This window comes from Bos grunniens, chromosome 29 (genome assembly GCF_055505025.1).
Source record: "Bos grunniens cultivar Pamir isolate PY7600 chromosome 29, Bosgru_T2T1.0, whole genome shotgun sequence".
Lineage (NCBI taxonomy): Eukaryota > Metazoa > Chordata > Mammalia > Artiodactyla > Bovidae > Bos > Bos grunniens.
In genome coordinates, this window is record NC_141193.1 from 1895334 (window position 1) to 1922137 (window position 26804).

Sequence of the window (26804 nt, forward strand, 5' to 3'; positions counted from 1 at the left end):
GGATTGACTCGTGTGATCTCCTTGCAGTCCAAGGGACTCTCAAGAGTCTTCTCCAATACCACATTTCAAAGGCATCAATTCTTCAATGCTCAGCCTTTTTTATGGTCCAGCTCTCACATCTGTACATGACTACTGGAAAGACCGTAGCTTTGACTGTACAGAACTTTCTTGGCAAAGTGATGTCTCTGCTTTGTAATATGCTGTCTAGGTTTGTCATAGCTTTTCTTCCAAGGAGCGAGCGTCTGAATTTCATGGCTGGAGTCACCATCTGCAGTGATTTGGGAGCCCAAGAAAATAAGATCTGCCACTGTTTCCAATTTTCCCTATCTATCAGACTGATGCTGAAGTGAAACTCCAATACTTTGGCCACCTCATGCAAAGAGCTGACTCATTGGAGGAGTGATGCTGGGAGGGATTGGCGACAGGAGGAGGAGGGATGACAGAGGGGGAGATGGCTGGATGGCATCACTGACTCGATGGACGTGAGTCTCAGTGAACTCCGGGAGTTGGTGATGGACACGGAGGCCTGGTGTGCAGCAATTCATGGGGTCGCAAAGAGTCGGACATGATTGAGCAACTGAACTGAACTGAACTGATCTGCCATGAAGTGATGTAAATGTTAAAACACACACACACACACACACACAGAAGCAGAGGACCTGGGCATCAGGCATCTTCTTAAGCAGCAGGAAGGGCCAGATATGGGCCTCAAAGTGCCCCAGACACGCCCTGGGCCCCTCGAGGGTCACTAGGCAGCAGGCAGCCAGTTCTGTGGGATTTCTTTCCCACCCTCCAGCATGGCCCGTGGTTACACAGTGTCTGAATGACTGCCACTTCCTGCTCACGGGACCCGACCAGCAAGATGTCATCGAGGTAATGGGCCAGCATGACACCCTGTGGAGGGAAAGCTGTTCAGGAGCCCCAGAGCTCACACGGCTGACCAGATGTAAGATATCCGGGAAGAAAACCTTCCCCAGGAGACGCTGCCCAGGGCGCACACGTCTGGGCAGCTGTGACAACGTCAGAATCAGGCCGAAGGGCAGAGAGAAAGCCAGAGACTGAACTCGGGGTCCTTCTCAGCCCTCAGACCCGCCCTAGAAGGATGGCAGAGCCCCACACTCCACGCTGCGGGGAGGCATTGTGCTCACGGCTGGCCCGGAGCTCCTTCCTGGGTGGGGGCGCCGTGTCACCAGCCCGTGAGGCCGAACATCGCCTCTGATGGAGAAGGAGGAGGGATGTCTCCCTCGGGGCAGCTGTTACGAAGCCGGGCAGAGGCTGCCACCTCCTCACCCAGGGAAGTTGCCTCATGGTAGGAGCGGCCTGCTTCATGGCTAACACCCCCACTCGGATTCCCAGAGGCCATTGCCCTGGTAAACTGAGGCGGGCGGCAGACAGAGGACAGGAGCAAGGGGCCAAGTACTGAAGCCACAACTGCGTGAGAGGGTGTGAGAGGGAAGAAGGGAGCGAGGGGGGAGGAGGGAGGACAGATGGGCAGGTGAGCAGGCGGACAGGTCAGCAGGGGCACAGGTGGGCAGGTAGATAAGGGGACGGGGGATAGGTGGGCAGGTCAGCAGGGGGACAGGTGGGCAGGGGGACTCGTGGGCGGGGGACAGGTGGGCAGGGGACAGGTAGACAGGTGGGCAGGTCAGCAGGGGGACAGGTGGGCAGGGGGACTCGTGGGTGGGGGACAGGTGGGCAGGTAGATAAGGGGACAGGGGGACAGTGACATCACCGAGTCCGTGAACATCTTGGTGACAAGCAGTTAGTGAAGTGGGGCTCTGCCAGGCCTGGGGCCAAGAGTTCAAGCCCCGGTAAGTGGACCGGCAGAGCCAACCCCAAGGAGCCTGGTCCCCTCTGCGCCCTGAGATGGGGGGGCAGCTAACACCACGTTCTTAAATAAACTCTATCTGAGGGTAGTCTAGATCCACAAAGGAGAGCTGCAAAGGTAAGTTCACCGATACCACCGCGCCCCTGCTGCTGCTGCTGCGGCTAAGTCGCTCCAATCGTGTCCGACTGTGTGCAACCCCACAGACGGCCCACCAGGCTCCCCCGTCCACGCCTACCGCCTCCCAATACCAGCGTCTGAGCAGCGTGCAGGGTGTCGGTCACAGCGGTTTACTTCCCAGGACTCCGCTGTTACTGACTAGAGCCCACACGGCACTCAGCTTTCGCTAGTCCTTGCCTGCTCGCTCTTTCCTGTACTGCGCCCCATCCCAGGACCCACACCCATTGGTCGTCACATCTCCTTGGGCTCCTCTGGGCCATGACGGTTTCGATGACCTTGGCCGTGTGGGGGTCAGGGGTACAGGAGGACACCCCTCTGCTGGGGTTTGCCGGGTGTCTGTGCTGCAGTCAGACCAGGGCTGTGCATTTGGGCAGGAAGACGCAGGAGTGAAGCGCCTGCCCGTCGCGGCCCATGGACACAGCCCGCGATCGCCTGGCTGAGGGGCGCTTGCCGGAGCCCGAGGAGGGGCCGGAAGGAGGTGCTCCCCACCAACAGGGGAGAATCCACACACGTTCCTTGGGGTTCTCCTGCGCAGGCAGTCTCCCTCCCCTCCCACTGGTGTATTCATCCTTCCGCTGGGCCAGCACGTATTGCGGATGTCTGTTTAACATCGTGGGTTGTCATCAATCTGTTATTTATTCTGTTGCTCAAAGCATCCCAGCCATGGCCATGGGGAGCTCTGTCAGTCGGCTCCCCTGACAAAACAGCTTTCTATTAATCGAGTAATTATTAGATGAGGGCAGGAAGAGGGAGAAACAAGGAAGTCACTGGCCGGCAAAGACCATTACACAGACGCACGTATGCACCAGCACACATGCGCACACACTTGCACACCTGCGCACACACACCCCCCGTGGACACAGACAGGAGCGGCCTGGGCAGCTCACAGCGGGACCCTTGGCACAGGGTCCGTGCAGGGTGGGGGTCTATCCCCCAGCCCAGCGCCTCCGTCAGAAGCTGCTGCTTTCTGCACCCTGCTGGCTCCCACGAGCCTGCCCTGCCCTCAGGAGGGGTGGCCGCCCTGGGTGCCAGAGGGGACAGGCGAGGGGCTGAGGGTCAGGGAGCTGGGCGAGGCCAGCACTTCCCCTCCAGATGTCATTTCCTGTCTCTGACTGGCTGTCAGAGCCGGAGGGAGTGGAAACAGGCTTCCTGGGGCAGGTGTGGACGGCTCCCCATGTGGGCCAGGCTCCCTGCCCAGGCAGCGGGCCCAGGGCAAGGGGGCCTCAATCAGAGGCTTGGACTTGAGGGGGTCTGAGCCGCGCTCAGTCCCCAGCAGCCCAGTCCCCAAGGAAGCCTCGTTTCTTGCCCACAGAGGGGCTGATGTGGGGAAACATGCAGGGTCGGCACTAGGCAGGCCAGATCAAGGAGCCAGCTCTGACCTCTGGGAAAAGGTCAGGACATCTGCTTCCAAGTCAGAGGCAGACAGTTCCAGAAGTGAGGCCAGCACGGTGGTGACTGGCTCGTCTCTGCAGGAGGGCGGGTCCAGGCGGCCAGCCCCCAGCCCACGGCCCGACTCCCACCCCTATCCAGGACTTCCACTCCCGCTGCCCCTCAGGCTGCAGCTTGGCTTCACCAGCTCAAAGCACAGGCTGGGATGTTGGGGGCCCCCTCCTGCCCCTGTGGACACGAGGCAGGATTCCTGGCGCCAAGGGGCAGCTGAGGGCACAGGGGTAGATGAGGGGTCCTGGCTGCCCCTGCTCTGAACAGGGAGAGGAAGGAGGTGGCAGAGCTGCCGGCTAGCACAGGCCGCACTCTGCTGGCTTCTAGAAGGCCAAGGCCTCACCGCAGACATGGTGACAGCTGTCTGGGCACCTGTCCTCCCCAGCTGAGGCCCCCGAGTGCCCTGAGGACCCACATGATGAGATGTGGAAGAGAGGTGATTTCAGCACGAGAGGGGAGCTGTGCCCAGGCAGCCCTGGAGGACCACAGTGGGGGACCCCGCTGTCCCAGCTGGCCCAGAAGGGCCCAGACTGGGGGCTCACCACGTGCCTCCCCCCAGGCTGCACTGGGTCCAGCCGCCCACGAGCACAGCCCCAGGGTCACATCAGGAGGTTTAATCACAGATTCGTGTTCCGACAGAGCCTCAATGTGGGTGCAGAGAGGGGCCCAGCCCCCTCCCCCTGCACACTCCGCTCTAAATTACTCATCTGTGCCGCTGAAGCATCGAAAATCAAGTGGCTTTTTGGAAAATTTTGATGTCACAGAACATTTCGAAAGATGTTTCGTAAGACAGTGTTTCGATAGAGAAGTTCATATACGGCCTCTCTCCCAAAGTCCTGCAAGGACAGCAGCCCGAGGCAGGACTCACGGGGGTCCAGCCTCTGCTTGCACACTCCCAGGACGGGAAGCTCACCCCCACCCAGGCGCCCTCTATCACCCACCCACTTCCTCCCAGGGTCCTCCACGGCCCTGCCAGGAGCAGGGCGCACCCCTCAGGGAGGCCTCGTTTATCTGCTCATGTCCTGGGGGCCTGGGCCAGGGGAGGGGCTGCAGGGGGGCGGAAGCTGGCCTTGCCCTGCTCCCCTTCCTCCCTGCCCTTTTTCTGGGGCACCCAGAGGCTCAGTTCCTGGGTATGCTGACAGGCAGATGGGTGACCAACCTAACCCAGCTCCTTGCGGGGAACTGTGGTCTGAGGTCCCCGCCCAGCTGGAAACCAAAACCACAGAGGGAGGGGAGGGGAGGAGAGGAGAGGGTGGGGAGGGGAGTGGAGAGCAGAGGAGAGCAGACGGACCTCCATGGAGCCTTGCAGTCGAGTCAGGGTGGCCAAATGCCAGATGCTGGCCACCAGCCTCTTTGTTCTGGTAAGAGGCAGGCTGGGCAGGACGCGGCAGGGGTGGGGTGCGCCGTGCTCCTGGGTCTCCAGAACTGTGGGTCCTCCCCCTAACACACACACCTGCCTTCCCGCCCCCGTGAGCGTGCACCTGGGGTCCTGGGGGCAAAGTCTCGGCAGCGAAAGGTGCCCCCTGAGCAGTGTGCATCCTCCTGCTGGGCAGCAAGGGGCCTGCTGGAGGCCTGAGGGCCTTGGGTGGCTGGGGAACTGGGGTCGGAGAGGGGTCCCCCAGGGGTGCGGGCTGGGGGCTGGCCTCCTGCCCTTGGAGGTGCTCTCACAGAGAGGGGGAGCTGAGAGGGCTGGGGGTGTCCACCCTCAGATGGAACCACCGGAGGTTCTGGGCCCTTGGAGGTGCAGGATAGTGAGTGTCGTGCTGGCAGGGGGGGTGTGAGCGTGAGTCTGTGTGGTGTGTGTGGTGGCGTCTGTGTGTGTGATGGGGCATCTGTGTGTGATGGGGTGTCTGTGCGTGTAGTGGGGTGTCTGTGATGGGGTATCTGTGTGTGATGGGGTATCTGTGTGTGTGATGGGGTATCTGTGTGTGTAGCGGGGTGTCTGTGATGGGGCATCTTTGTGTGTGATAGGGTGTCTGTGTGTGTGATGGGTGGTGTGTGTGTGTGGTGTGGTGTCTGTGATGGGATGTCTGTGTGTGACGGTGTGGGGGTAGCTGTCTGCAGCAAAGACACCCCTGAGGCCACCCCCAGAACACCTGGAAGCCCTGAAGCTGACCCTGTCCCATGAGACCAGGATGCTGGAGACGGCTGGTGGGGGTCGGTGCCCAGCCCCGCGCCCACCAGCTGTACGTGCCTGCCTGCAGCTCCTGAGCTCTGCCATGGCCGCCACAGCCGCGCTCAGCTACTTTGGGCCCCACTTCACTGTCATCGGCCCCGTGTCCGCAGACAGGACCACCTATGAGGCCTTGCACCACTGGGGTGAGTGATGCTGTGGGCAGCCATTGCTGGGGAGGGGCTTCAGAAGCAAAGGCAGCTGGGGAGGAGCCCTGGGCTGGGGTGAGGACTGCTGAGAGAAGCTGGGCTGGGGCAGGCAGCGGGGTCAGAGGCAGGAGGGGCTGCCCTGAGGTCCCAGCTCCCCCCGCAGAGCCTAGGTCTGCCTGGATCTTCCCTGGGCCTCTAGGGCAGCGTGGGTATGTCGGGAGGTAGGAAGGGGTGCTCACCCACAATGAGGCCTTGAACAGCTCACAGAGATGGCATCCTATCCCCCCAACCCCACCCCTGGGTGTCTTGGCCTCAGGAGAGACCACAAGAGGCTGAGGAGGGCAGATGTGGTGAAAGCCGAGGCTGGCGGGGTTACCATGGTCCTAGCCCCAGGCCTCCCGTGTTTATCTCGAGCCCCAAACCCCAGAGCCCCGGGAGCAGGAAGCCTGGGGCTGGGCCTGGACTGATAAGATTACCAGCCTGTCAGCTGGGCCTGGGGGCAGGGACGGGCTTCTGATGGCCCCCAGGGGAGGGGAGAGGGGACGGGCGGGAGGGGCAGCGCAGGAAGGTGGGGGCACATCCCTGCTGAGGAGACAAGGCCCCTTCAGGGCCCCCGGGAGCCCAGCAGCCCCGAGTCCATTCTTGCGCACCCAGGACCCCTGCCTGGGCACCCTGACGCCTCTCTCTACCCCCAGCCTTCTCCGCTGGAATTGCCCTGGCTGCACTCCTGACCCTGGGGGCCATGCTGAGCGCCGCAGCCACTGTGAGAGGGGCCGGGGGCCTCATGGCTGCGGTGAGTGCCCCAAGCTGGGGGCTGAGGGAGCCCGCCTCACCCCTGTGTCCCTAAGGAAAGCAAAGCCCAAGGGGTGTGGGATGGCCAAGACCCCCTCACCCGGGAGTCAGGACCCCCCACCCGGGAGTCAGGACCCCTCCACCCAGAACAGTTGCAAACCCCCCACCTGGGAGTCAGGACCCCCTCACCCAGGACAGTTGGAATTCCCCACCCCGGAGTCAGGACCCCTCCACCTGGGACAGTAGGAACCCCCCACCTGGGAGTCAGGATACCCCCCAACCCAGGACAGTCAGAACCCCCCACCCAGGACCCCCCACCTGGGAGTCAGGACCCCTCCGCCCAGAACAGTCGGAAACCTGCACCCAGGAGTCAGGACCCCCCTCAACCTGGGAGTCAGGACCCCCCCACCCAGGACAGTCGGAACCCCCCACCCAGGACAGTCGGAACCCCCCACCCAGGACCTCCCACCTGGGAGTCAGGACCCCTCCACTCGGGAGTCAGGACCCCTCAACCAGGGACAGTCAGGACCTCTCCACCCGGGAGTCAAGATACCCCAACCCAGGACAGTCGGAACCCCCCACCCAGGACCCCCCATCCGGGAGTCAGGACCTCTCCACCTGGGAGTCAGGACCTCCCCACCTGGGAGTCAGGACCCCTCCACCAGGGACAGTCGGAGCCCCCCCACCTGGAGTCAGGACCCCTCCACCTGGGAGTCAGGACCCCTCCACCCAGGAGTCAGGACCCCTCAACCAGGGACAGTCGGGACCCCTCCACCCGGGTCAGGACCCCTCCACCCGGGAGTCAGGACCTCCCCACCTGGGAGTCAGGACCCCTCCACCCGGGAGTCAAGAGCCCCCCACCCAGGACAGTCGGAACCCCCCACCCAGGACCCCCCACCTGGGAGTCAGTATCCCTCAGCCAGGGACAGTTGGGACCCCTCCACCCGGGAGTCAGGACCCCTCCACCTGGGAGTCAGGACCTCCCCACCCAGGACAGTCAGAACCCCCCCACCCGGGAGTCAGGACCCCTCAACCAGGGACGATTAGGACCCTTCCACCTGGGAGTCAGGACCCCTCCATCCGGGAGTCAGGACCCCCCCACCCAGGAGTCAGGACCCCTCAACCACCCAGGAGTCAGGACCCCTCAACCAGGGACAGTCGGGGCCCCTCCACCCGGGTCAGGACCCCTCCACCTGGGAGTCAGGACCTCCCCACCTGGGAGCCAGGACCCCTCCACCCGGGACAGTCAGAACCCCCTACCTGGGATTCAGGACCCCTCCACCCAGGAGTCAGGACCCCTCAACTTGGGACAGTTGGAACCCCCCCACCTGGGAGTCAGGACCCCTCCACCCGGGGGAGTCAGGACCTCTCAACCTGGGACAGTCGGAACCCCCTACCCGGGAGTCAGGACCCCTCAACCTGGGACATTTGGGACCCCCTCCACCCAGGAGAGTCAGGACTCTTTTACCCAGGACAGCCAGGACCCCTCCACCTGGGCACCCTTCCCCAGGGGTGGTGTGATGGGCGTTCTACCTCATCCCCATCATCCATTGGGGCTTTGAAAGGCAGCGTCGGCCCTCCCAGCCTTGGGTGCTGATCCGAGGCCCGGGACGGTCTGGTTCTGTGACACAGGAAGCTCTGGGAACACAGTTCGGATGAATTCCACCCTTTAGGATGAGGCCAGGCCCGATCGGTTCGCCCATAGGTCAGGACTGGCTGTGGCCCCTAGACCCCGGGCTCCTCCCGAGCTGCATGCCCTCCGTGGCAGCTGCCAGCGGTGGGGCTCCCTCCCCTGCCCTGATCTCGCCCCTTGCAGGGGCCCTTGCTGCCCCCATACCTGCTCCTCCAAGTGGCCTGTCCTGCTGCACCTACCAGCCCCGCCTCCCCAAGGACTGTGGTGTCCGCTGTGGGCTCAAGCTGCCGTCTCTTGCCTGAACTAGGGCCTCAGCTCCTGGCTGGTGCCCCGTGGTGTCAGCTGCACCCCCAGTCCCTCTCAGGCTCCCCGAAACACCAAGTCTAGCCTTCCTGGGCCTCCAAGGGTCCCTGCGGTGCCCACTTTTTGGCTTCCAGCCCTCTGCGCCTGCAGACCGCACCCCTACCCTGGGAGCAGTTCATGAGGCGGCCCCCCCGGGAGCTCCTGCTGGGGGCTGTTTCCCCAGGTGTACTCTGAAGCTGACAACCCTGGGCTCCCTGGCAGCCTTCTGGGTCCCCACGGCTGGCAGGGGTCTCGGCCAGTGGTGTCAGCAAATGTGTTGAGTGACTCCTGGGTTACAGACACCTCCAAGGCCAGGTAACTCAGTGGGTAAAGAATCTGCCTGCAGTGCAGGAGACCCAGGTTTGATCCCTGGGTCGGGAAGATCCCCTGGAGGAGGAAATGGCAACCCACTCCAGTATCTTTGCCTGCAAAATCCCATGGACAGAGGAGCCTGGTGGGCTGCAGTCCATGGGGTCGCAGAGAGTCGGACACGACTGAGCCACACACCAAGGCCGGGGCAGAGTCACGTCCCAGAGCCGGGCCCGGGGCCTGGTGTGCTGGAGGCCCATCTGGCAGCTGGGTCGCAACCAGGACCCCACAGGAGCGTGGGCAGTGCTACCAACCTGGCCTGTATGGTCCGGCTGGGCTGGGGAGGGAGGGAGGCCCCAGGGGCATCCGACCAGGCAAGTGGACTGTCCCCCCGGAGGGGAGCCCTAAGGCCTGGGGCTGCTACAGGGGCTCACTGCTGGAGGTCAAGGCTGCCGGCAGCGGGGCCAGACCCGGAGGTCCCGGCGGCGACAGTCTGCCGCGTCCACCGCCAGGGGGCGCCATGGTGTTAGGCGCAAAGCCGCGGTCTGAAGCTGCTTCTGCCGAAGGCTCCAGTTGGCCAGGGTCTTCCCAGCTCCCCCGACCACCGCGCTCTGCGACCTGCTCTGGGGCAGGGACCCGGGAGCACCAGGGCCTCGGTTCTGCTTCCCTGCCAGGGACGCGGCTTGGGCCCCACGACTGGCCTCCTGCTGCACCCCAGCCTCCCGTGGGCCCCCAGCACTGCCCCCGGAGGGGGTGAGGGGGAGCAGGGGGCCGGGGGACCCCATCCCGCGCCCGCCCGGTGAGCAGGGCCCATGTGTGCACCCCGGGGTGCAGTGTTGTGTCTGGCCTCTGTGTGTGTCAGGAGCGTGCGAGCCCCCGGGAGGGCTAGGAGAGGGTGATCTTTCCCGTCCTGCCCTGCATCTTCCTGCTGCTCCCCCTTCCTGCCCCCGCCCCTCCCAAACCAGCCTCGCACACAGGAAATGCGCGGCTGAGAGCAGGGCTGGCCGCTGCGCCAAGGAAGCCATTTGGATTTATTTATGTTGTTGTTTAGAATCAGCAGAGAGGGCGGCAGGCATGGGGCCCACCGCACCCAGTGCCTCAGCGCACAGGCGGCCCGTGTGCCACCCAGGACCCTTCGTGCAAGGCGAACGGGTGGGCGGGCGGGCCGGAGTGATGCTCCCTCTCCCGGGGAATGGAACAGTTCCTGGAAAATGCTAGTCCCTTGAGCTGGCTCCGGGCCTCCAGCCTGGGAGGCAGCGCTGGGCAATGGCTTCCAGATGGGGAAAGGGGCCCTTGGCCAGCCTGGGGGCGGGAGGAGGAGGAGCGGGAGGAACAGAAGAGGGAGGAGGAGGGAGGGGAGGAGGGAAGAGAGGGAAGGGAGGAGGGGAGGAGGGAAGAGAGGGAAGGGAGGAGGGAGAGGAGGAGAGGGAAGTGAGGAGGAAGGGGAGGAGGGAGAAGGAAGAGAGGGAGGGGGAGGAGGGAGAAGAGGGAAGGGAGGAGGGGGAGGGAGGAGGGAGAGGGAAGAGAGGGAAGGGGAGGAGGGAGAGGAAAGAGAGGAGGAGGGGGAGGAGGGAGGGGAGGAAGAGGCATCCTAGAGCCATCTGGAGACTGAGGCCTGGTGGACCCCTGGGCAGGCAGGAGAAAACGTGGGGTGGAAGCTGGTGGGCCTCCTACCCCTGAGCGGAGCTGGAGGTCCCTGTCCCTGCATGGAGTCTGGGAGCCGGTGGGCTGGCCCCCCATCTCCTGGTTGCAGCCCCTCCACCAAGTGTGGAACAGAACAGTCTTCTTCACCCCCGTCCAGCCCGGGCACTGTCAGCGTGTCTGTCTGCACCTGCGTGTCCCTCCATGCTGGCCATGGGCCCCGTGCTGGCCGTGGACTCTCTGGTGTCACCCCAGTAAGACCCTGGGTTGGGAGAGCCTGGCCACACCGGCCCCAGGCGGCAGACAGTCCCGCTCCCGGGAAGGAGCGATACCGGACTCCAGACCTCTGGGCCAGGTGGTCAGCAGGCGGACTGACCGTCCAGAGCTCCCGGAGGAGGCTCAGCCTGAATGGGAGCATCCCCAGCACGAAGTGACCAGTCAGACTACAGTGGGGGATGTCCCAGGGGCAGCCTGGGGTGAGCCTCTGAAATGACCCACAAAAGAGCTTTGGGGACATTTGTGTGTTTTCGGGGGAGGGGACAAATACTCGTCAGCTTCAGAACCCCCATGAGAGAAAGGGTCCGCCAAAGCCCGAGGCCCAGGCATGGGCAGGAGGTGGACAGGCCCGCTGGGTCCTGGGGAGCACACCGGTGGGAAGAAGAGCACCTCCGCTGGGAGTCACCCCATCTCAGGGTGGCCACTGGGCCATGCTCTTGGCCAGAACCCCAGCTCCTGAACCTCTGGGAGGCCTGTTTCAGAAAACCAAGCAAAACCAGCTGTCGCTTCTGGAAAAGGCCCTTCCTATCCAAGCGATTCCCTGATGGCTCAGTCAGTAAAGAGTCTACCTGCAATGCAGGAGACCCGGGTTTGATCCCTGGGTCAGGAAGATCCCCTGGAGGAGGGCATGGCAACCCACTCCAGTATTCTTGGCTGGAGACTCCCACGGACAGAGGAGCCTGGCGGGCGCCAGTCCATGGGGTCACAGAGTCGGACACGACTGAGTGACTAAGCACAGCACTTCCAAGTGTAGCCAACATCCCCGAGCCGCCCCTCCAGGCCAGGCCACTTGAAAGGGGGCACTTGTTCTGAATCTGAATCTCAGGCTCAGGGAAGGTTTGCCCGGCCCTTCTGGGGTTGGTGCCTTTCCTGGCCGCAGGCACAGAGGGCTGCCTCATCCGGGGGCCTGACCGCCGCCTCCCTGGGGTCCTGGGAAGCCAAAGCCGGCCGTGGGGGCCTCCTGAGAAGGGCCTAGCGAGGCCTGGGAGCCAGCGTGCCCGCCGCCCCAGGTCTGCCTGTGGCAGGGGGAGCCGCCAGGCCGCGGCGGGGCCTGGACTCAGGGTGCCTCCTCCCCTGCCCCTCCCAGGCCTTCCTGAGCTTTGCCCTGGTGTTCTGCGCCCTCGTACAGGCGGCCTTCTGGAGGGCCCACAGCCCCACTCAGGTAAGCGCGGCCCCGCCACGCAGGGGAGGCCCTGCTCCCTCTCTCCTGCGGCCCCCGGGGGAGGCAGGCGGGTGTGGGGACCATGCTGGGGACACTCTCTGCCTGCGGGCCGGCCCTCTGCTGGGCTGAGAGCGGCAGCTCCTGGGGCAGGAAGGGGGCAGGCCCCCCCGGGGCCCGGAAGATGGCACCTGGGGGGTTGGTGGAGGGGAGCCTCCCAGGCCTGCAGGGTTGACTGGAGGGGTCGGCTCCAGAAAAACGCACCTTCGAGGACTGCACCCTGACGGGGGCCGGGCCTGGCCAGGAGAGAGGCCCGTTAGCAGCAGGGGCTGCGGGACAGGGGACAGGGTGTCCAGCGGTCCTTCAGGGCGGCCCTGACCTGCCTGCAGGCGGGCTGCCTGGTGACCTGCTCCTTCCATTGTCACCAGGGGCTGTTCCCAGGGATGTTCACTTTGGTGGTGACCGTGGCGATGGTGGGCGTGGGTCCCTTTGCGGGGGCGGGGGGGGGGGTGCTCCGTTCTCCTCTCCTTCCTCCGTCCACCCACCCCTCCATCTCTGGTTGCTGCTGGTTCTGAGGGACCCCGGGGCGGCTCGAGGCTGGCAGGGAGGGAGGCCCCAGTTCTGAGATAACGCAGTCACGCGGGACACCAGCCCCTGGACAATGGGGCTTGAGGCCTGCGGGCCCGGGTCTAGGGTGGGTGCCACCCCAGGGAGGAGGGCAGGACCATAGCTCGGGAGGGATCGCTCCCAAGTGACGGGGGGCGGGGACCGCCTGGCCTTCCAGAAATTCTGCCTGAACTCCAGGCCCTGAGACACAGCTGAAAGCCTGCCTGGGAAACGGGACTGGTCAAGTCCATGAGTGAAGCTGAGTCCTCCCAGACCAGGGCTCGGGGTCAAGGTCAGAACTTCTGTGGCCGGACAGAGGAAATGGGTGCCCAAGAGGTTCAGAGAGACGGGGGACGCAGCCCCAGATGGGCTTCTGTTTGCAGAGGCCGAGGCCTGGCGGGGCCAGGAGGGTCCGCAGTCTGTTGAGGAGGGGGCGCCGCTGGTCCATGTGGCCGATCCCAAGGGCAGAGCAGGGCTGGCCAGCACCCCCCGTGCCCTGTGCCTGTGGCCCTGACAGGCTCAGCTTCGCTCCCAGCCGAGCTGTGAGTCTGAAGGGCAGCCCCTGGGTGCCCCTCCCAAAGGGGCTTCTCTGTAGAGGCCTCCCCCCAGCCCCCAGGAGCGGACACAAGCCAGGCAGGAGAACCCAGGCCCAGGCTTCGCCTGAGGGAGCCCAGACCAGGCCAGACCCCAGAGCAGACCCTGGGGAGCCCAGCCCCACAGGCCCTGTCCAGACAGACTTTCCGAGACCCCGAGCGCGCCTTTCTCCTCTCTTTGGGCTTAAGATTCCCCTGCACTCCATAAGGACAAGCCCGGGGAGACCACGGTGAGTCCTGCTGGAGGACACTGGTGAGGGGAGCGGTTTAGTCTCTAAGTCGTGTCTGACTCTTGCGACTGTAACAAGCCGGCCTTCTCTGGCCACAGGATTTTCCAAGCAGGAATACTGGAGTGGGTTGCCATTTCCTTCTCCAGGTGGGGGGTCTTCCTGACCCAGGGATTGAACCCAGGTCTCCCACATTGCAGACAGATTCTTTATCGACTGAGCCACTAGGGAAGCCCTGGAGGATCCTGGGTTTCCAGGCAGGCAGGTGACCAGCGGCGTGTTTGACCGTGTATCAGGGATCCCAGCGGCCCTGGCCCCTGGTTGCACGGGCGCCCCAAGGTGTTCATGAAGCATGCAGGACAGCTGGGTCAGGAGACCAAGTTTGTGCTGTGCGTTTTCAGGCGTGTGGTTACCCACGCTAAAGCCCAGAGGGCTTCCCTGGTGACAGCGGGTAAGTCTGCCTGCAGTGCGGGAGAGCCGTGTTCGAGCCCTGGCTTGGGAAGATCCCCTGGAGAAGGAAATGGCAACCCACTCCAGGATTCTTGCCTGCACAATTCCATGCACAGTGGAGCCTGGTGGGCTGCAGTCCATGGGGTCACAAGAGTCGGACGCGACTGAGCGACTCACACTTTCACCCTCTCTCTTTACCCACTCTGGCCTGCCCTGCCTTATCCACAGCACCGGCCTGGTTCCCCTGTCCCCGCCCCACCACCGCTGAACTTCTTGGAGTTGAGGGGGCATCCCCAGACCTTGCAGGGCGGTGCCATCCTCTTGGTCTGCAGATGGAGGGGCTCAGGCCCATGGGGGTGGGGAGGGGACCAGGTCACCCTGGCAGAGCCGGAGCAAGAGGGGCCACTGTCAGGGCTCTTAGACCTGAGTCAACGCCTCTTTTCCCGTAGCTGCCCAAAGATCACCCCAAACCGTTCACCACTATTCTGGGATCATCTGGGGTCACCCACCCCTGACCAGAGGGGAAAAGAGCATTCCTTCTGGTTCTTGGGGGGTCGGGGCCCGGAAAGGCAGCCTCGGCTCTCGGAGACCAGGGAGCACCGAGCCAGGCTGCTGGCCCCCCACCCAGGAGCTGCCGGGCCAGGCGAGGTCAGGGTCACCACACGGGTGGTCCCTGCCAAGACAGCTGCCAGGGTGCCCGGCCGGGCAGCTCCCCCGGGGCAGCTGCAGCCCCCTGTCTTGACTCTGACCCTGTGTGTTTACAGCTCCCAGATCAGGGCTGGCGGTTCTGCAGGGGCGGGGCCCACAGGCCGAAACCCTTCTGGGGCTCCCGCTCTGGGAAGGGGAAGGGGTGGAAGCAGACAGGACCCAGCTGGGCTTCCTCCCTGCACAGCCCCTGCCACCCCCGACAGAAATCATTCTGGTCTGGTCTGTGCTGCAGCTGGCCTTTGGGGTCCAGGGTTCAGGGCCCTGGCAGGCCCCAGTGGGGGCTGGGGCTTCCTCCCACACCTGAGTGGGCGCAGGGGGGCCTGGGTGGGGTCAGCCCTGCGTCCTGCGCTCTTGGGCGATCGGCCCACCTTCCTGGGCCTCCGTGTCCTCGTCTGTAAAGGAGTATGAAGACCTCCCCGTGTGCGGGAATGAATCAGCACAGGTGAAGGGACAAGCGGAACCCACTTGCAGCCGCCGAGCCCGGGTCTGACCTCCGTCACTCGCTCTCACGAGGGTGCGGGCCCCAGGTGGCAGGGGCCGAGGAGCCACCTGTCCTGTGCCCCCGACCCCGGGCACCTGGGGGCCCTTGGCATCGAGGCCAACCCGGGCCAGCAGATCCCTCTTTCCATGGGGTCCTCCTGGAGGCCGGAGCAGAGACCCTCAAAGGGCCGCGCTGTTTGCTCTAAGGGGTCTGTTCACCCCCATTTCTCCCCTGGCACCCCCTGAGAGATCCTGAAACACGGGGTCCAGATGGCCTGTCTACCTGAGGATGGCCTTGACTTCCGGTGGTCCCGGAGCCATCCCGCAGGCCCTGACCACTCCCTGCCCCCCTCTCCCGGCCCCTGGCCCCCCTCCCAGCCTCAGGCCCTGGTAGGTGCCCTGAAGCTTGGCGGGCGTTCAGCAGGACTAGGCAGTCGTGCTGTGAATACAGAGCTTGAGGGCGCCTGAGAGCCGCTCTGCCCAGTCCCCAGACAGGCCTGCGGGCGATGAATTGCCAGGCCCCGCTTAATAATTCAGGCACGGATTGAGTGCGCGGTGCCTGAGCTGGGGAAAGGCTGCGCGTCCCCCAGCTCCAGGGCTGGGCCCCGCCCCTCGGGGCCACTCCCCGCCCCCACGGTCCAGTAGCCGCCAGAGCCGGCCCTGGGCCACCGGGGGCTGCTCCACACCACCTGCAGCTCCTACTGCCCCCGCCCCCCAGGCATCCCCCGCCAGGCAGGTTAGCAGACTATGGGAGGGTGGTCAGTGGTAAGATTGGGAGGGGTCCTCGTGGGGAGCTGGCCTGGCAGGGACGCCCCAGGCCCTTGGTTTGTATTCAGCAGCCTAGAAACCCTGTCCTGAGGGGTGTCCCCCAGAGCCCTGGGAGATCGGGCTTAAAGATTAGGGCGCCCTGCAGGGAGCACCCAAATCTTGGGATCCAAGGGCCTCTGAGACCTCCCAGCCCCCCATGAATTTCTCTCCTAAAGACACACAGGACCCCTGAGCCCGGGGATGGGGTCCGTCTGTGGAGCACCACCCACCCAGGCACCGGGCCTCAGGAGAGTCAGACGAGCCCCACATCCAGGCCAGGGGTCTCCGGCAGGGGTGTGGCTTTGTCGGATCCACCTCTTCACCTGGAGGAGGAGCTCATGGCCCCCACTTGGAAAGAGGAGCCCATGGCCCCCCTTTCTGGGGTCGGGAGCGGGTGGGGAGCTAGGAGGGGGAAGAACCCACAGCTCAGCCCCGGTGGGCGTGCCCCTCCAGCCAGTGTTCCTGGTAGCACTCAGAGGGGCCAGGGTCTCCCTGGGCCCTAGTGAGGGGTAGGGGGGGCTGGCCCCTGTCACGGCCTCCTGTACCCCTGACCCCAGGCTGGCTCTGCTCCCCCCACAGGCCCCCCCGAGACCTCCTCCCACAGAGACTAGGACAGCCCACCCGGTCTCCACCCCCAGGAGAGGGCCCCCTCGCCAGGCCTCCTGCAGGGGTGGCCAGCCTGGCGCCTGGCCCCCCGCCCAGGACGCTGCCCACCTCCCCCTCGGGTAGTGAACAGAGCGGCTGGAGCATCTGCGAGGCTCGGAGATCTGGGTCTCACCAAGAGAGCAATGAGCTCGGAGCGCGATGTTGGGGGTGCAGATACGCCTGTCCCTACAGGGGCACCAGGGCTTTGGGCAGCACTGGGCAAGAGTGCCCCCCCGCCCGCCGGCCCCCAAGTCCTCCAGGCTGGGAGTGGGGAAGCCGGGTCCTTTCCGGAGGGCGGGGTGAGTGGCCAGAGCAGGGTACCCCCGAGCACCCGCCCACCTATCCCAGTGGGCACACGACTCAGGGGCAGGAAGGGAAGGGAGGCTGGGCTCAGGGTCTCTGAGGTGGGGAAGGAGGGCAGGGGAGCTCAGAGGCCTTGCCTCTGCCAGACCAGTGACTCCAGCACAATCACCAAAGACTCCCTGGAGGAGGCAAGATTCCAGTCTGCCTCTGGCGAAGTAACTTGGCAAGGGGAGGGCACTTCAGAAGGCGCAGGAGGGGACGTTTAGCTGGGCAGATGGAAGGAGGCCTGGGGAAGGGGCACAGGGTGACGGCACAGCTGGCCAGGCCCTTTTGCTGCTCTTCTCTGTCGGCCTCAAGGGGCCTCATCAGCCCTGGGTGCCCATGGCCAGCCCTGGGCTTTTAGGGCTTGCCTGCACCCCAGCTGCCTGGGCCTTCTGGAATGTACCAGATGGTTCTGGGGGACGACCTGGACCATCCCTGTGAGCTGAACTCCGGCACGAGGCGGCTCCTGGCTGTCTCCCCCAGGCCCACCCTTCGCTCTCCCTCCCCACTGTCCATTTCCAGATCAACAGAAGCAGGTGGACACAGGCCAGGCCCTCCTCCCACCGTAAGACAAGAGCTGGTTTACCCTGCGGGACCCCAAGGGCAAGAGTGGCATCAACAATCATTCTTAGGGGGAAGTCCCCACAGCTGGAGCACGGGAACCCCTGTGACCAGCACCCGGGGGACACAGGCCCTGCTCCTGGGGGGCCTGGTCCCGAGGAAGCAAGAGGAGGAGGCCGGTTGAGCGCTGCTCAGCACCTGAGGGTCGTCAGCGGGTCCGTCAGGGACGTGAGCTTCACCAGCACGGCCTTCCCGCTGCCCTGTGTGCAGATGGAGGACGCTGTGCTGGACGCCTACGACCGGGCCTACGAGCGGGCGCTGAGGAGCACATCCGGAAGCGGGCGGCAGGAGCTGGTGGCCATCCAGGACACGGTGAGCACGTGGGGGAGGCCCCCTCTGGCGCAGCTCTGAGCAGCCTGCCATCCAGAAAAGGGGCACAGGGGAGCAGTCCCCCAGAGCCAGCTGGCCAGGTGCAGAGCTGAGGGTCCTGGGTCACCGATGCCACGGCGGGGCAAGGCGCAGGGCAGAGCGCGCCTGTCTTCCTCCGCCCTGGGAGGCCTGGCTTCTGAGTCCGTGGGTTCAGAGCGGAGTGTGAGAGCCCGTGTGCACACGTGAGCTTCCAGCTGGAGGTGACACAGCCGGTCTCGGTGCCCGCAGGCCGGGCTGCTGGGAGCTGGGTGTCCCCTACAGAGCCAGCCTCCTGGCCCTGCGCCCCCGTCCTGGCCGGGGGCAGGGCGGGGGGAGGACGTCATGCCTCAGTTTCCCCTCTGCCCCTGGGGTTCTCAGAGCAGACCGCCTCCCTTTTCCGCTCCTGCAGTTCCTGTGCTGTGGCAAGAGCTCGCCCCTTGGGCTCCTGGGGGGCTTGGAAGCCGACCTGTGTCAGGGGGAGGAGGCTGCCAGACAGGTGAGGGCAGGGCTCGCCACCATCCCTGGGCTCTCAGCCCCAGAGCAGCGCCACACCCACCCACTGGCCCCCCAGACCCTCCCAGGGAGGCGGCTGGCCTGGGCTGGGTTCACTTGACCCGGCTGGGCCCAGGTGCTCACTCCTTCGTACAGCTCCCAGCTTGAGGGACTGAGACCCTCCCGTCAGAACTGTCTAGAAGGGCAGGGGAAGGTAGGAGACCCAGGGGCTGAGCTGTGCTGAGCGCCCGCAGAGCGCGGTGGGCAGCTCTGCCTGTGCCGGGGACCCCGAAGCCGGAAGGACATTTCCTGGAAGGTCAGCCTGGGCCTGAATCTGGCCACGAGGGCGTCGGAGGCAGGGACAGTGGCCTCCCCTCACCCCCACCCCCTGTCTCCCCTCCCCCACCGGTCAGGAACAAACTCACCCCATCTCTGGCAAGAGGCTCCTGGCCACCCTCCAAGAAACAGACAGGAGGATGCAAATGGCTGGAAGCCCAGCCCTGACGGAGCCAGCACAGTGCCCTGGGCCCTGGCGCTGGGGGGGAGGTGAGGGCAGTGGAGGGATGGGGGTGGGAGGCCCCAGGTCCTCGCCTGCAAAGTGGGGGTGAAGGCCGGCTTCCTGCACCTTCTGAGGCAGGCAACATGGGAAACGGCGAAAGCCTTGTGGGGAGAGACCCCTGGGGGAGGGGGTGGGAGGGTGGACCCCAGTTGCATTCCAAGAGGAAGTGCAGCCGCAGGGGCGGGGATGAGAGCCTGTCAAAGGGATTCAGGGGCAGATGGACAAACACCAAGCCGGCCTCCACCCCTGCCTGCCCGCAAATGCCAAGTCCTTCCCCGGAGCCGAACGCCACCTCTGAGTGGTTCAGAGTGGGGGGTGGTCCCCTCCCTCTTCCCTGGAAATAGGGTGCCTTTGTGGGCGCCACGGCCTGGGGAGGCCGGGGAGGTTCAGACGCGGCAGGAACGCCCCTCCCTGTTAGCCAGTGCCCTCTCCTCACCCTCAGTGGGGTACCTGGGACTCAGCCTGCCCTGGAGGGGCAGACACATGGCCTAACACCCAGCGGCAGGCCCCGCTGGGCCTCTGGAGCCCCTCGTCCCCACAGAGACAGGTTCCATCCTGCTTGTCTTTGCCTGTTTTAAGTACCTGTCTGGAGCTCGGGGCAGTTGTCCTGGGACGGGTGGCACCCCTAGCCTGGGTCCCAGTGTCCGCTAGGGCCCCCCGCCCCTGCGGAGGCACCGTGCCCGGGTCGGGAGGGGCGGTCCGGGCCCACACGCTGCCCTCTGCCCAGGACTGCCTGCGGGGGATCCAGAGCTTCCTGAGGGTGCACGGGAACATCGTCTCCACCCTGATCGGCCTGGGCCTCGCCTTCACGGTAGCTCTCACCACCCCCGCGGCCCCTACCCCCAGGGTCCTGGGGACCCGCAGGGCTCGCCCTGCACAGGGAGCAGGGAGGAGCAGGCCTGGGGGTGACAGGACCTCCTTGACCCCCTTCCCCGGGGGGCGGTGAGCCCCCAGAGCTGCTGGGACATGTGCTCTGTCCCCCCGCCCACCAGGTGTACGCAATGCTGCTTAGCTCCTTCATCTGGTTCACCATCCGCTTGGGCAGATACCCTGTGAGCCAACGGTAGGCCCACCCACCCCCCACCCCCACCGCCACCTCCCCAGAAGGGTCCTAAGGGCCTGCAGGTGCGGGCAGGGGGCAGACAGCACCACCCCTTCCCGCTCCCAAGATCCCGCCTCTGCCCAGCTGTGGGGCCCCTGGACCGAGGGCCCAGGCCGACACCCGAGAGCAGGCCCTTGGGGGGCAGCAAGCACTCCGCCAGGCAGGCTCCGCCCCCTCCCCGCCCCCGCAGACACCTAGTCTCACAGCGGCGTCTCTGGGGCCCCCAGGACAGCCCCCTGCCTCCATCCATGCCGCAGGCTCCTCCACCGCTGACCCAGCCCCTCTGCTCTGGCCACCTGCCCGCCCTCCGGGCCCAGATCCCGGCCCCTCGCGTCCTCACCGTCCCTCTGCCCCTCAGGGCCCGCGACCACCCTCCCCAGGAACCCAGAGTCTACAGATGCATCCGGGAGGGATCCCCGTCTCCGCACCCGTCCAAAGCAGATGTTCCTGGGGGCCGTCTGAGTCCAAGCAGACGCTCGGGTCAGCTTCTGCTGCTCCAGGACACCCACCCGCCTACCCACGGGAGTGGAGAAGCTACGGTCTCGACTCGCATGTGACCCTCGTGGGAGGGGAGGAGCTGTTTCCCTCCACGTGGTGGGGGGTCAGGGAAGAGGAGGCTTGACCAGACCAGCACCTCCATTGAAGCAGACGGGGGTTGGGGGAGCAGGGGTCAACTGCAGACTCTGGGGAGAGGCTAGGGGGTGAGAGTGCGGGCAGAGGGAATAGAGGGTGGGTTTGGCAGGGCTCCCTGGCCCCCCACTCCCAGGCTCTGGGGAGAAGGGAGGACCCACTGCAGGCTCAAGCAGACTGGAGGCAGTTCAGTTCTGCACAGCGTCAGGACTGAGGCCCCACCCATGTCGGCTGTCCACGGGCTGCTCGGCTCCGGAGACCACTTCCCCTCCTCACACGGCCCCCCATCCTCACATCGCAGGCAGGAGGGCTCCTGCTCCCCTCTGACCCTCCAAGCAGGACTATCTGCAGGCCCAGGTGACTAGGTGAGGGCCACCCGGGTGACTTCCCTGTTGTAAGGAGAAATCACTCGTGTAGTGATGCTGCGTGTACAGTCCCGGGGGTGCGTCTGAGAAATCCTGCCTGCTGCTGCCCCCGTGTCTGCCATCCGACCACCTGACGACTGGCATCCTCGGCTCAAGCCCCAGAGTCCTGGGCGGGACACCGGACTGGCCCAGCCCAGCTTGGGGGCCCCGTCGTAGCTGCCAAAGGAGAAGGAAACACGGCCCGTGGGGCTTCCACCAAGGGGGTGCGGCCCCGCCCCACCGAAACCGGCAGAGTCTGCTTCTTCCCCAGTGAGGAGCAGCGTCTGTGAGGTGCAGCCAAACGGGGACGAAGTGAACAACGCCCGCTGCCCGCAGTCACACACAGGCCGTAGTACACCTCCCAGAACAAGCAGCTCCCCAGGGACAGACAGCAGCCTTGTGCCGGAAGCTCGTGGGCAGAAGTCTCGCGGTTCTGCGGTTCTGGGTTTGGTAACCGTCCAGGGCCTCTGGGGAGGTGTGTTCCTCTCCCAGTCTGTTCTTCTCATCTTACAAAATAAACTTTAAGGAAGGCACCAGCAGTGGTGGGAAGAAGAGGGAACAGGCTCGTATCAGGGACTTTCCTGGCAGTCGAGCGGTGTACGCTTGACGCTTCCACGGCAGGGGCCGTGCAGCATGGCGAAAACCGAAGAAGAAGAGAAGAGAAGGGGTGTGTCACGGTCAGAGTTCGTAGAATCGGATGTGAGAGTGCAGGAGAAGAGTCTGCGCCGGAAGCTGTGGCCGGCACCCTCTGCCATCAGGCTCGCCTCTCCCCTCCCACGCCCACCTGCTCCGAGCCCTCCCACCTGCTTCTCCTGCTGGCGAGCCCACTCTTCTTGGGGAGGGTGCTGGGAAGGAAGGCCTCCTCCCGGTGGTGACCTCTGCCATGCACCCTCATCACCCCCTCATCCCGCCCTCACTCAGGAGCAGGACCGCATTTCCTCTTGATCCCGTCACCGTGGCCCCCTTCGGGGCCCCTTAATCCACTGGCAAGGGAGCCCCAGGTGGGCCAGGTGGGAACGCTCCCCCTTCCAACTCAAGGTCACCATTGTTTTGTTCAAAGCATCCCTTTGCTGGGACTGAAAACCAGGCAAGCAGGGCCCAACGGGGACGAGAGACAGAGCGTGTGTGAGCAGCCCGCTCATTCTAATCACAGGAAGCGGGCCCTCCCCGCCGTGGCCTCCACCCCCGTGCATCCTGATCTGGGGGAGATGGCGGCATTGACTAGCATGTCCTAAGGACACAGGGCCACGGTCACCCCACTGTCCCAGCCGTGGTCCTAAACGACGCCAAGGCCCCATCCCATGGGGTCTCCTCCTTGAGGAGCTGGGTATGGGGTGGCTCTCGGGGAGCCCAGGGCATCTCCGCTTGCCTTGCTCCTCTGGCTGTAAGGTCAGGTCCTTGCCCAGAAACAGGGATCCGGGAGGAACCAGCCCAGCAGCACGGTGTTAAGTCGGTAAGTAAGGGAAGGACGGGCGCGGGTGGGGGGCAATCCAAGTGCAGGGCGAGAGCCCAGCCGGTGGGAACCATCGCTGCCCTTCTCGTGAAGGGGGAGCCGGGTTCAGCAGTGTTTCAGCGTGACCCGCCAGAGGGGACGCGACTTCTGGGGAGGCTGTGGGGGTAGTGTTTCCCGGGGAGGTTGGCACTGAACTGTGGACGCAGGAGAGTAGGCGGCCTCCCCCATGTTGGGGGGCACCAGCCAGTTCCCCGAGGCCTGAACGGAGCACATGGGGGAAAGGAGAACGCCCCTCCTCCGGCCCCACCGCCTGAGCTGGGGCGGCTCCAGGCACCGCCTCCTGCCCTCAGACTGCGGTTTCCAGCATCAGGGGGCTCAGGCCTCCAGACTCAGGCTGGATGACGTCACCAAACTGGCCTTCCTGGGCCGCCAGTGTGCCCACAGCAGGTCATTCCCAGCCCCGTAACCACGCGAGCTGTTTCCTCGTAGTACATGCTTTATAGAGGGGCAGGTAGGTAATTGGCTGGATGACAGGTGGAGGGGTGTATGGACGGAAGGATGGAGAGACGGAAGGGTGGGTGAATGGAAGACGGACGGATGGGTAGAGACGGGTATCCCACTGGTGGGCTTCCCAGGGGGCACCAGCGGTGAAAAACCCGCCTGCCAAGGCACGAGACGCAAGAGACGTGATTCCACCCCTGGGTGGGAAAGATCCCCTGGAGGAGGACAAGGGGCCCACTCCAGCGTTCTTGCCTGGAGAATCCCATCGACAGAGGAGCCTGGTGGGCTACAGTCCAGGGGGGTCACAAAGAGTCAGACACAACTGAGTGACTGAGCATGCATGCAGGCAGCCCACTGGTGCGGTTTCTCTGGAGACTCCTGACCCACACGGGGTCTCACGTCAGTGAACCTGCTACCAGGGGGCAGGCCGGTTTCCCGGAGGTCCGGCATTGTGGTGCAGAGCTGGACGCGCGACTGTGACAGGCTGGGCACCCAGCTGTAGGGGTGTCCTGCTGGGCCCAGGGACGGCTCCTCTCCCTGCCCTCTGCTTTGCGCGGGCCCAGCAGGCAGCATGGGGCTGACTGGGGAAGGAGACACTGCCTGCCTGCCATGGGCTCCAAGGGCCTTACAGGAGTCCAGACCCCCAACCTCACTGGGCAGTGGGGCGCTGCTGGCCTGCCCAGCTACATGACCCAGTGCCCGATGACACCCCCTTCAGGACGGGCAGCTCAGGTCACCCTGCCGCCCCATGTGCGGGGGTCCACCTCTTCCCCAGCCCAGAGGGGAGCCAAACAAGGTGTCCCAAAGGGAGGTGAGGTCCTGGCAAAGGGCACAACTATGTGCCCGCACAGGACTGGCACTGACCTTCTGCATCTCAGCTTCCCCAGCAGCCCTGGGGCCCCTGGGTCACAAGGACCAAGTCCTGTAACCCCGGGGGCACCTCCACCAACTCTGCATGTCGCTCAAAGTCAGCACCCCAACGTGCCGCCTGGATGCAGGTGAAAGCAAAGCGGATGCCCAAACAAGGCCTCCGCCTCCTGTGCACAGGGTCCAAGGCGCGGGGCACACAGCTCTGTCCCCCGGACCCAGTGAGGACCTGTTTTCACAGGGATTACTCGCGCTCTGCCATGCGGTTTTCACCCAAGTGGCCTACCATGCCTCCTCCAGATCTCCTCGGCAGGGGTCAGCAGCCCGTGGACTGAGCCGACGAAAGCAAGTGTCTGAGTGGTCCTGACGCAGGGCACGCTGCTGTCCCTGCAGGTGAGGGCACAGATGTCTGGCCTCTGGCTTTCTGCATCTTAGGACAGACCTAAAAACTCAAAAACAAAGCCAGGTACTGACTGGGCGGGCAGCCGCACACCGGGGGCGGGGGGTGGGCACGTGCGTAGGTTTGTGCCGACTAAGAACACCTGGAGCAGGGCTTCCCTGGTGGTCCAGTGGTTAAGCTTTTGCCTTCAAACGCAGGGGATGTGGGTTCAGTCCCTAGCTGGGGAGCCAAGATCCCGTATGCTTTGGGGCCACAAAACCCAAACATAAAAAAAACATAAAACAAGCTATACAGTAACAAAGTCTCAATAAAGACTTATAGAAGCCCTGAAGCTAGGGCTGCCCGTACGCCACCACCTGATTTTTAAGGTTCACTCCTACCCCCATGGGGCGCATCTCACAGGCTGAGGACCCGATCCAGGGTCCCGTCCAGAGGTGGGGTGCCGTATCGCCGCATGTGCAGAAGCCACCCTCCTGGACATGGCCCATCGGTCCTCACACTGCTCGCTCCAATTCCAGCGCTCACAGCAGCGCACGCGTGTTCTTGCCCAAGACCTGAAGACGTCTGTGCGTCCAGGAGACATGACTTCCCGTTCACATGATTATTGGCTGTTTCTGTTTCCTGTTCTGCCAAATGTCTGCCTTTTGCCCATTTTTAAAATCAGATCCTATGTCTCTATCTTCTGAGGCGTGGGGAAGTCTGTATTACTGGGTAGAAGTCACTTGTTACTTGCATGGATTGTAAATACTGTCTCATATTTGCGACCTGACTTTCACTTTCCTTATAGTGACGTCTGTGAACAAAGGTTCTTTGTTCTTTAGCTTTTGATGAAAACTTTAATACAGAAAAGAAGTAGAAAGAGTAATATAATGAATACACATATATCCACGGGAAAGGCTAATTTTATGTGTCAGCTCGGCCAGGTCCTGGTGTCCAGCTATTTGGTCAAACACCAGTCAGATATTGCAGAAGGTATTTTTCGATGAGATTACCATTTTTGTGTGTTTGCACTGAGTCTTCCTTGCTGCGTGTGGCTCTTCTCTAGCTGCGGCGAGCAGGGCTCCTCGATAGATGCAGGCGCAGGCTTCTCAATGCGGCGGCTTCTCCTGTGACAAAGCCCGTGCTCCAGAGTGAGGGCTCAGTAGTGGTGCTCACGGGCTCAGTTACCCCATGGCGTGTGGGATCCTCTTGGATCAGGGATCAAACCCATGTTCCCTGCATTGGCGGGTGGATTCTTAACCTCTGGACCAACAGCAAAGTCTGATTGAACATTTCAACCAGAAGATTTGGAGTAAAACAGATCACCTTCATCGAGTGGGTGGACCTTGCCCAATCATTCGAAGGCCTTCAGAGCAAAGACTGAGTTTTCCCAGAAGAAGGATTTCAACCTCAAAAGTGAAACACAGGGAGCCAGCCTGGGTTCCTGCCTGCCGACCTGCTCATGGAGCTCAGATGTGCCCCTCTCCCAACTGCATGAACCAGTTCCGTAGAATAAATACCTCGTTCCTCATTCTCTCTCTTTATATATAGACACACATACACATACACACACGTGTGTTTACTTTAAGATATGTGTGTATGTAAGACTCTTAAAGTCGATTCCATATGTCATGACACAGAAATTGCATAGACAAGTAGTTCAGCATTCATCTCCAAAGAAGGAAGCTGTTTCCCAGCAGACCCACAATCCCACTGCTGTGCGGCCACGTTAGCAATAATTCCCTGGCAGCGCTGAGAACACGATCTGCATTCCATTTCCACCACGTTTCCATCTTAGCTCTTATTGCTGGCTTGTTCACGCCTAGAGTCTGTCGAGCCCCCTGCCCTGGGTGTGTCTCCTCAGTCTTTTCGGATTCACAGCAGTTTCCTCCCACCCTCAGCATTTCTCCCCGAGCCACAAGCCCATTTCGGGAGCCCGGGTCAGTGGCCCGAAGGTCCCAGGTTCTGAAGGTGACGTCCTCCTGGTGCCCGTCTAAATGTGCCTCTCTCCCCTGTTTTTCTTGTAACTGGAAGTGATCACTGAAGGCTTGGTGAGATGGCAAGTCACCCGCCTTAGAGGGAACCCTGCACAGGTGAGGCGTGGGGTCCTTGCTGCCCCTGCTTGGGAAGCACGGGCCTGCTTGTCACACAGGGGACAGCAGCATTTCCACTGTCAAGTTACATCTCTCCCTTGCCACGAGCAAGCACTCCATGGTCGTCCTGGTGACAGCCGTTCCCCAGCAGGCAGCCTCCTCCTGGCTGAGCGTCTGTTGGATTGATTATGACACTAGATGTGGCAACACGGCAAGTCGCTGTCGTGATAGTGAAAGTGATAGTCACTCAGCTCGGCTCTTTTCAACTCTATGGACTGTAGCCCACCAGGCTCCTCTGTCCATAGGATGCTCCAGGCAAGAATGCTGGAGTGGGTAGCCATTCCCTTCTCCAGGGGATCTTCCTGACCCAGGGATTGAACCCAGGTCTCCTGCATTACAGGCAGATTCTTTACCATCTGTTGTGATAGGCAGCATATAAATTAGTCTCATCAAGCCCTGCCTCCTACTGGTCACACCCCCATGCAACCCACTTTGTCTAGAGCATGTGGGCTGATCTAGTGACTGACTTACCTCCAACAACTGAATGAGGGGACAGTGATGAGGTGTCTTCTGAG

The 26804-nt window shown here is 63.5% G+C and overlaps 1 protein-coding gene and 1 long non-coding RNA gene across 19 annotated transcripts; both read left to right on the forward strand.

Annotated features, from left to right (window-relative positions):
- The first annotated feature begins 4482 nt into the window (after positions 1-4482).
- On the forward strand, positions 4483-21469 carry TSPAN32 (tetraspanin 32). 17 transcript variants are annotated; one of them, XR_015157604.1, is made up of 10 exons: positions 4625-4806; positions 5650-5764; positions 6463-6560; positions 11848-11922; positions 17612-17713; positions 18159-18245; positions 18655-18787; positions 19528-19611; positions 19793-19863; positions 20261-21469. XR_015157604.1 is itself a non-coding variant. In XM_086383864.1 (9 exons), the coding sequence occupies exons 1-9, from the start codon at positions 4741-4743 to the stop codon at positions 20362-20364; spliced, it is 864 nt and encodes a 287-aa protein (XP_086239990.1). In that variant the 5' UTR covers positions 4622-4740; the 3' UTR covers positions 20365-21469. The 17 variants fall into 17 exon arrangements, 13 of the variants coding, with proteins under 13 accessions (XP_086239991.1, XP_086239990.1, XP_086239998.1 ...); XR_015157605.1 differs by lacking the exon at positions 6463-6560 and having other exon boundaries at positions 4618-4806; XM_086383864.1 differs by lacking the exon at positions 19793-19863 and having other exon boundaries at positions 4622-4806.
- A 2002-nt stretch (positions 21470-23471) lies between these two features.
- Positions 23472-25667, forward strand: LOC147341694 (uncharacterized). 2 transcript variants are annotated; one of them, XR_015157615.1, is made up of 2 exons: positions 23472-24223; positions 24560-24979. It is a non-coding gene; the product is annotated as an uncharacterized LOC147341694 (long non-coding RNA). The 2 variants fall into 2 exon arrangements; XR_015157616.1 differs by having other exon boundaries at positions 23937-24150; positions 24560-25667.
- Positions 25668-26804: the final 1137 nt, after the last annotated feature.

Bases quoted from the DNA above. Each gene is read 5' to 3' on its own strand.
- TSPAN32 (XM_086383876.1), top strand. From the start codon at position 4,741: ATGGAGCCTTGCAGTCGAGTCAGGGTGGCCAAATGCCAGATGCTGGCC. The intron at 6,561-11,847 runs GTGAGTGCCCCA...TGCCCCTCCCAG, and splicing joins CCGGGGGCCTCATGGCTGCG to GCCTTCCTGAGCTTTGCCCT. The intron at 17,714-18,158 runs GTGAGCACGTGG...CCGCTCCTGCAG, and splicing joins TGGTGGCCATCCAGGACACG to TTCCTGTGCTGTGGCAAGAG.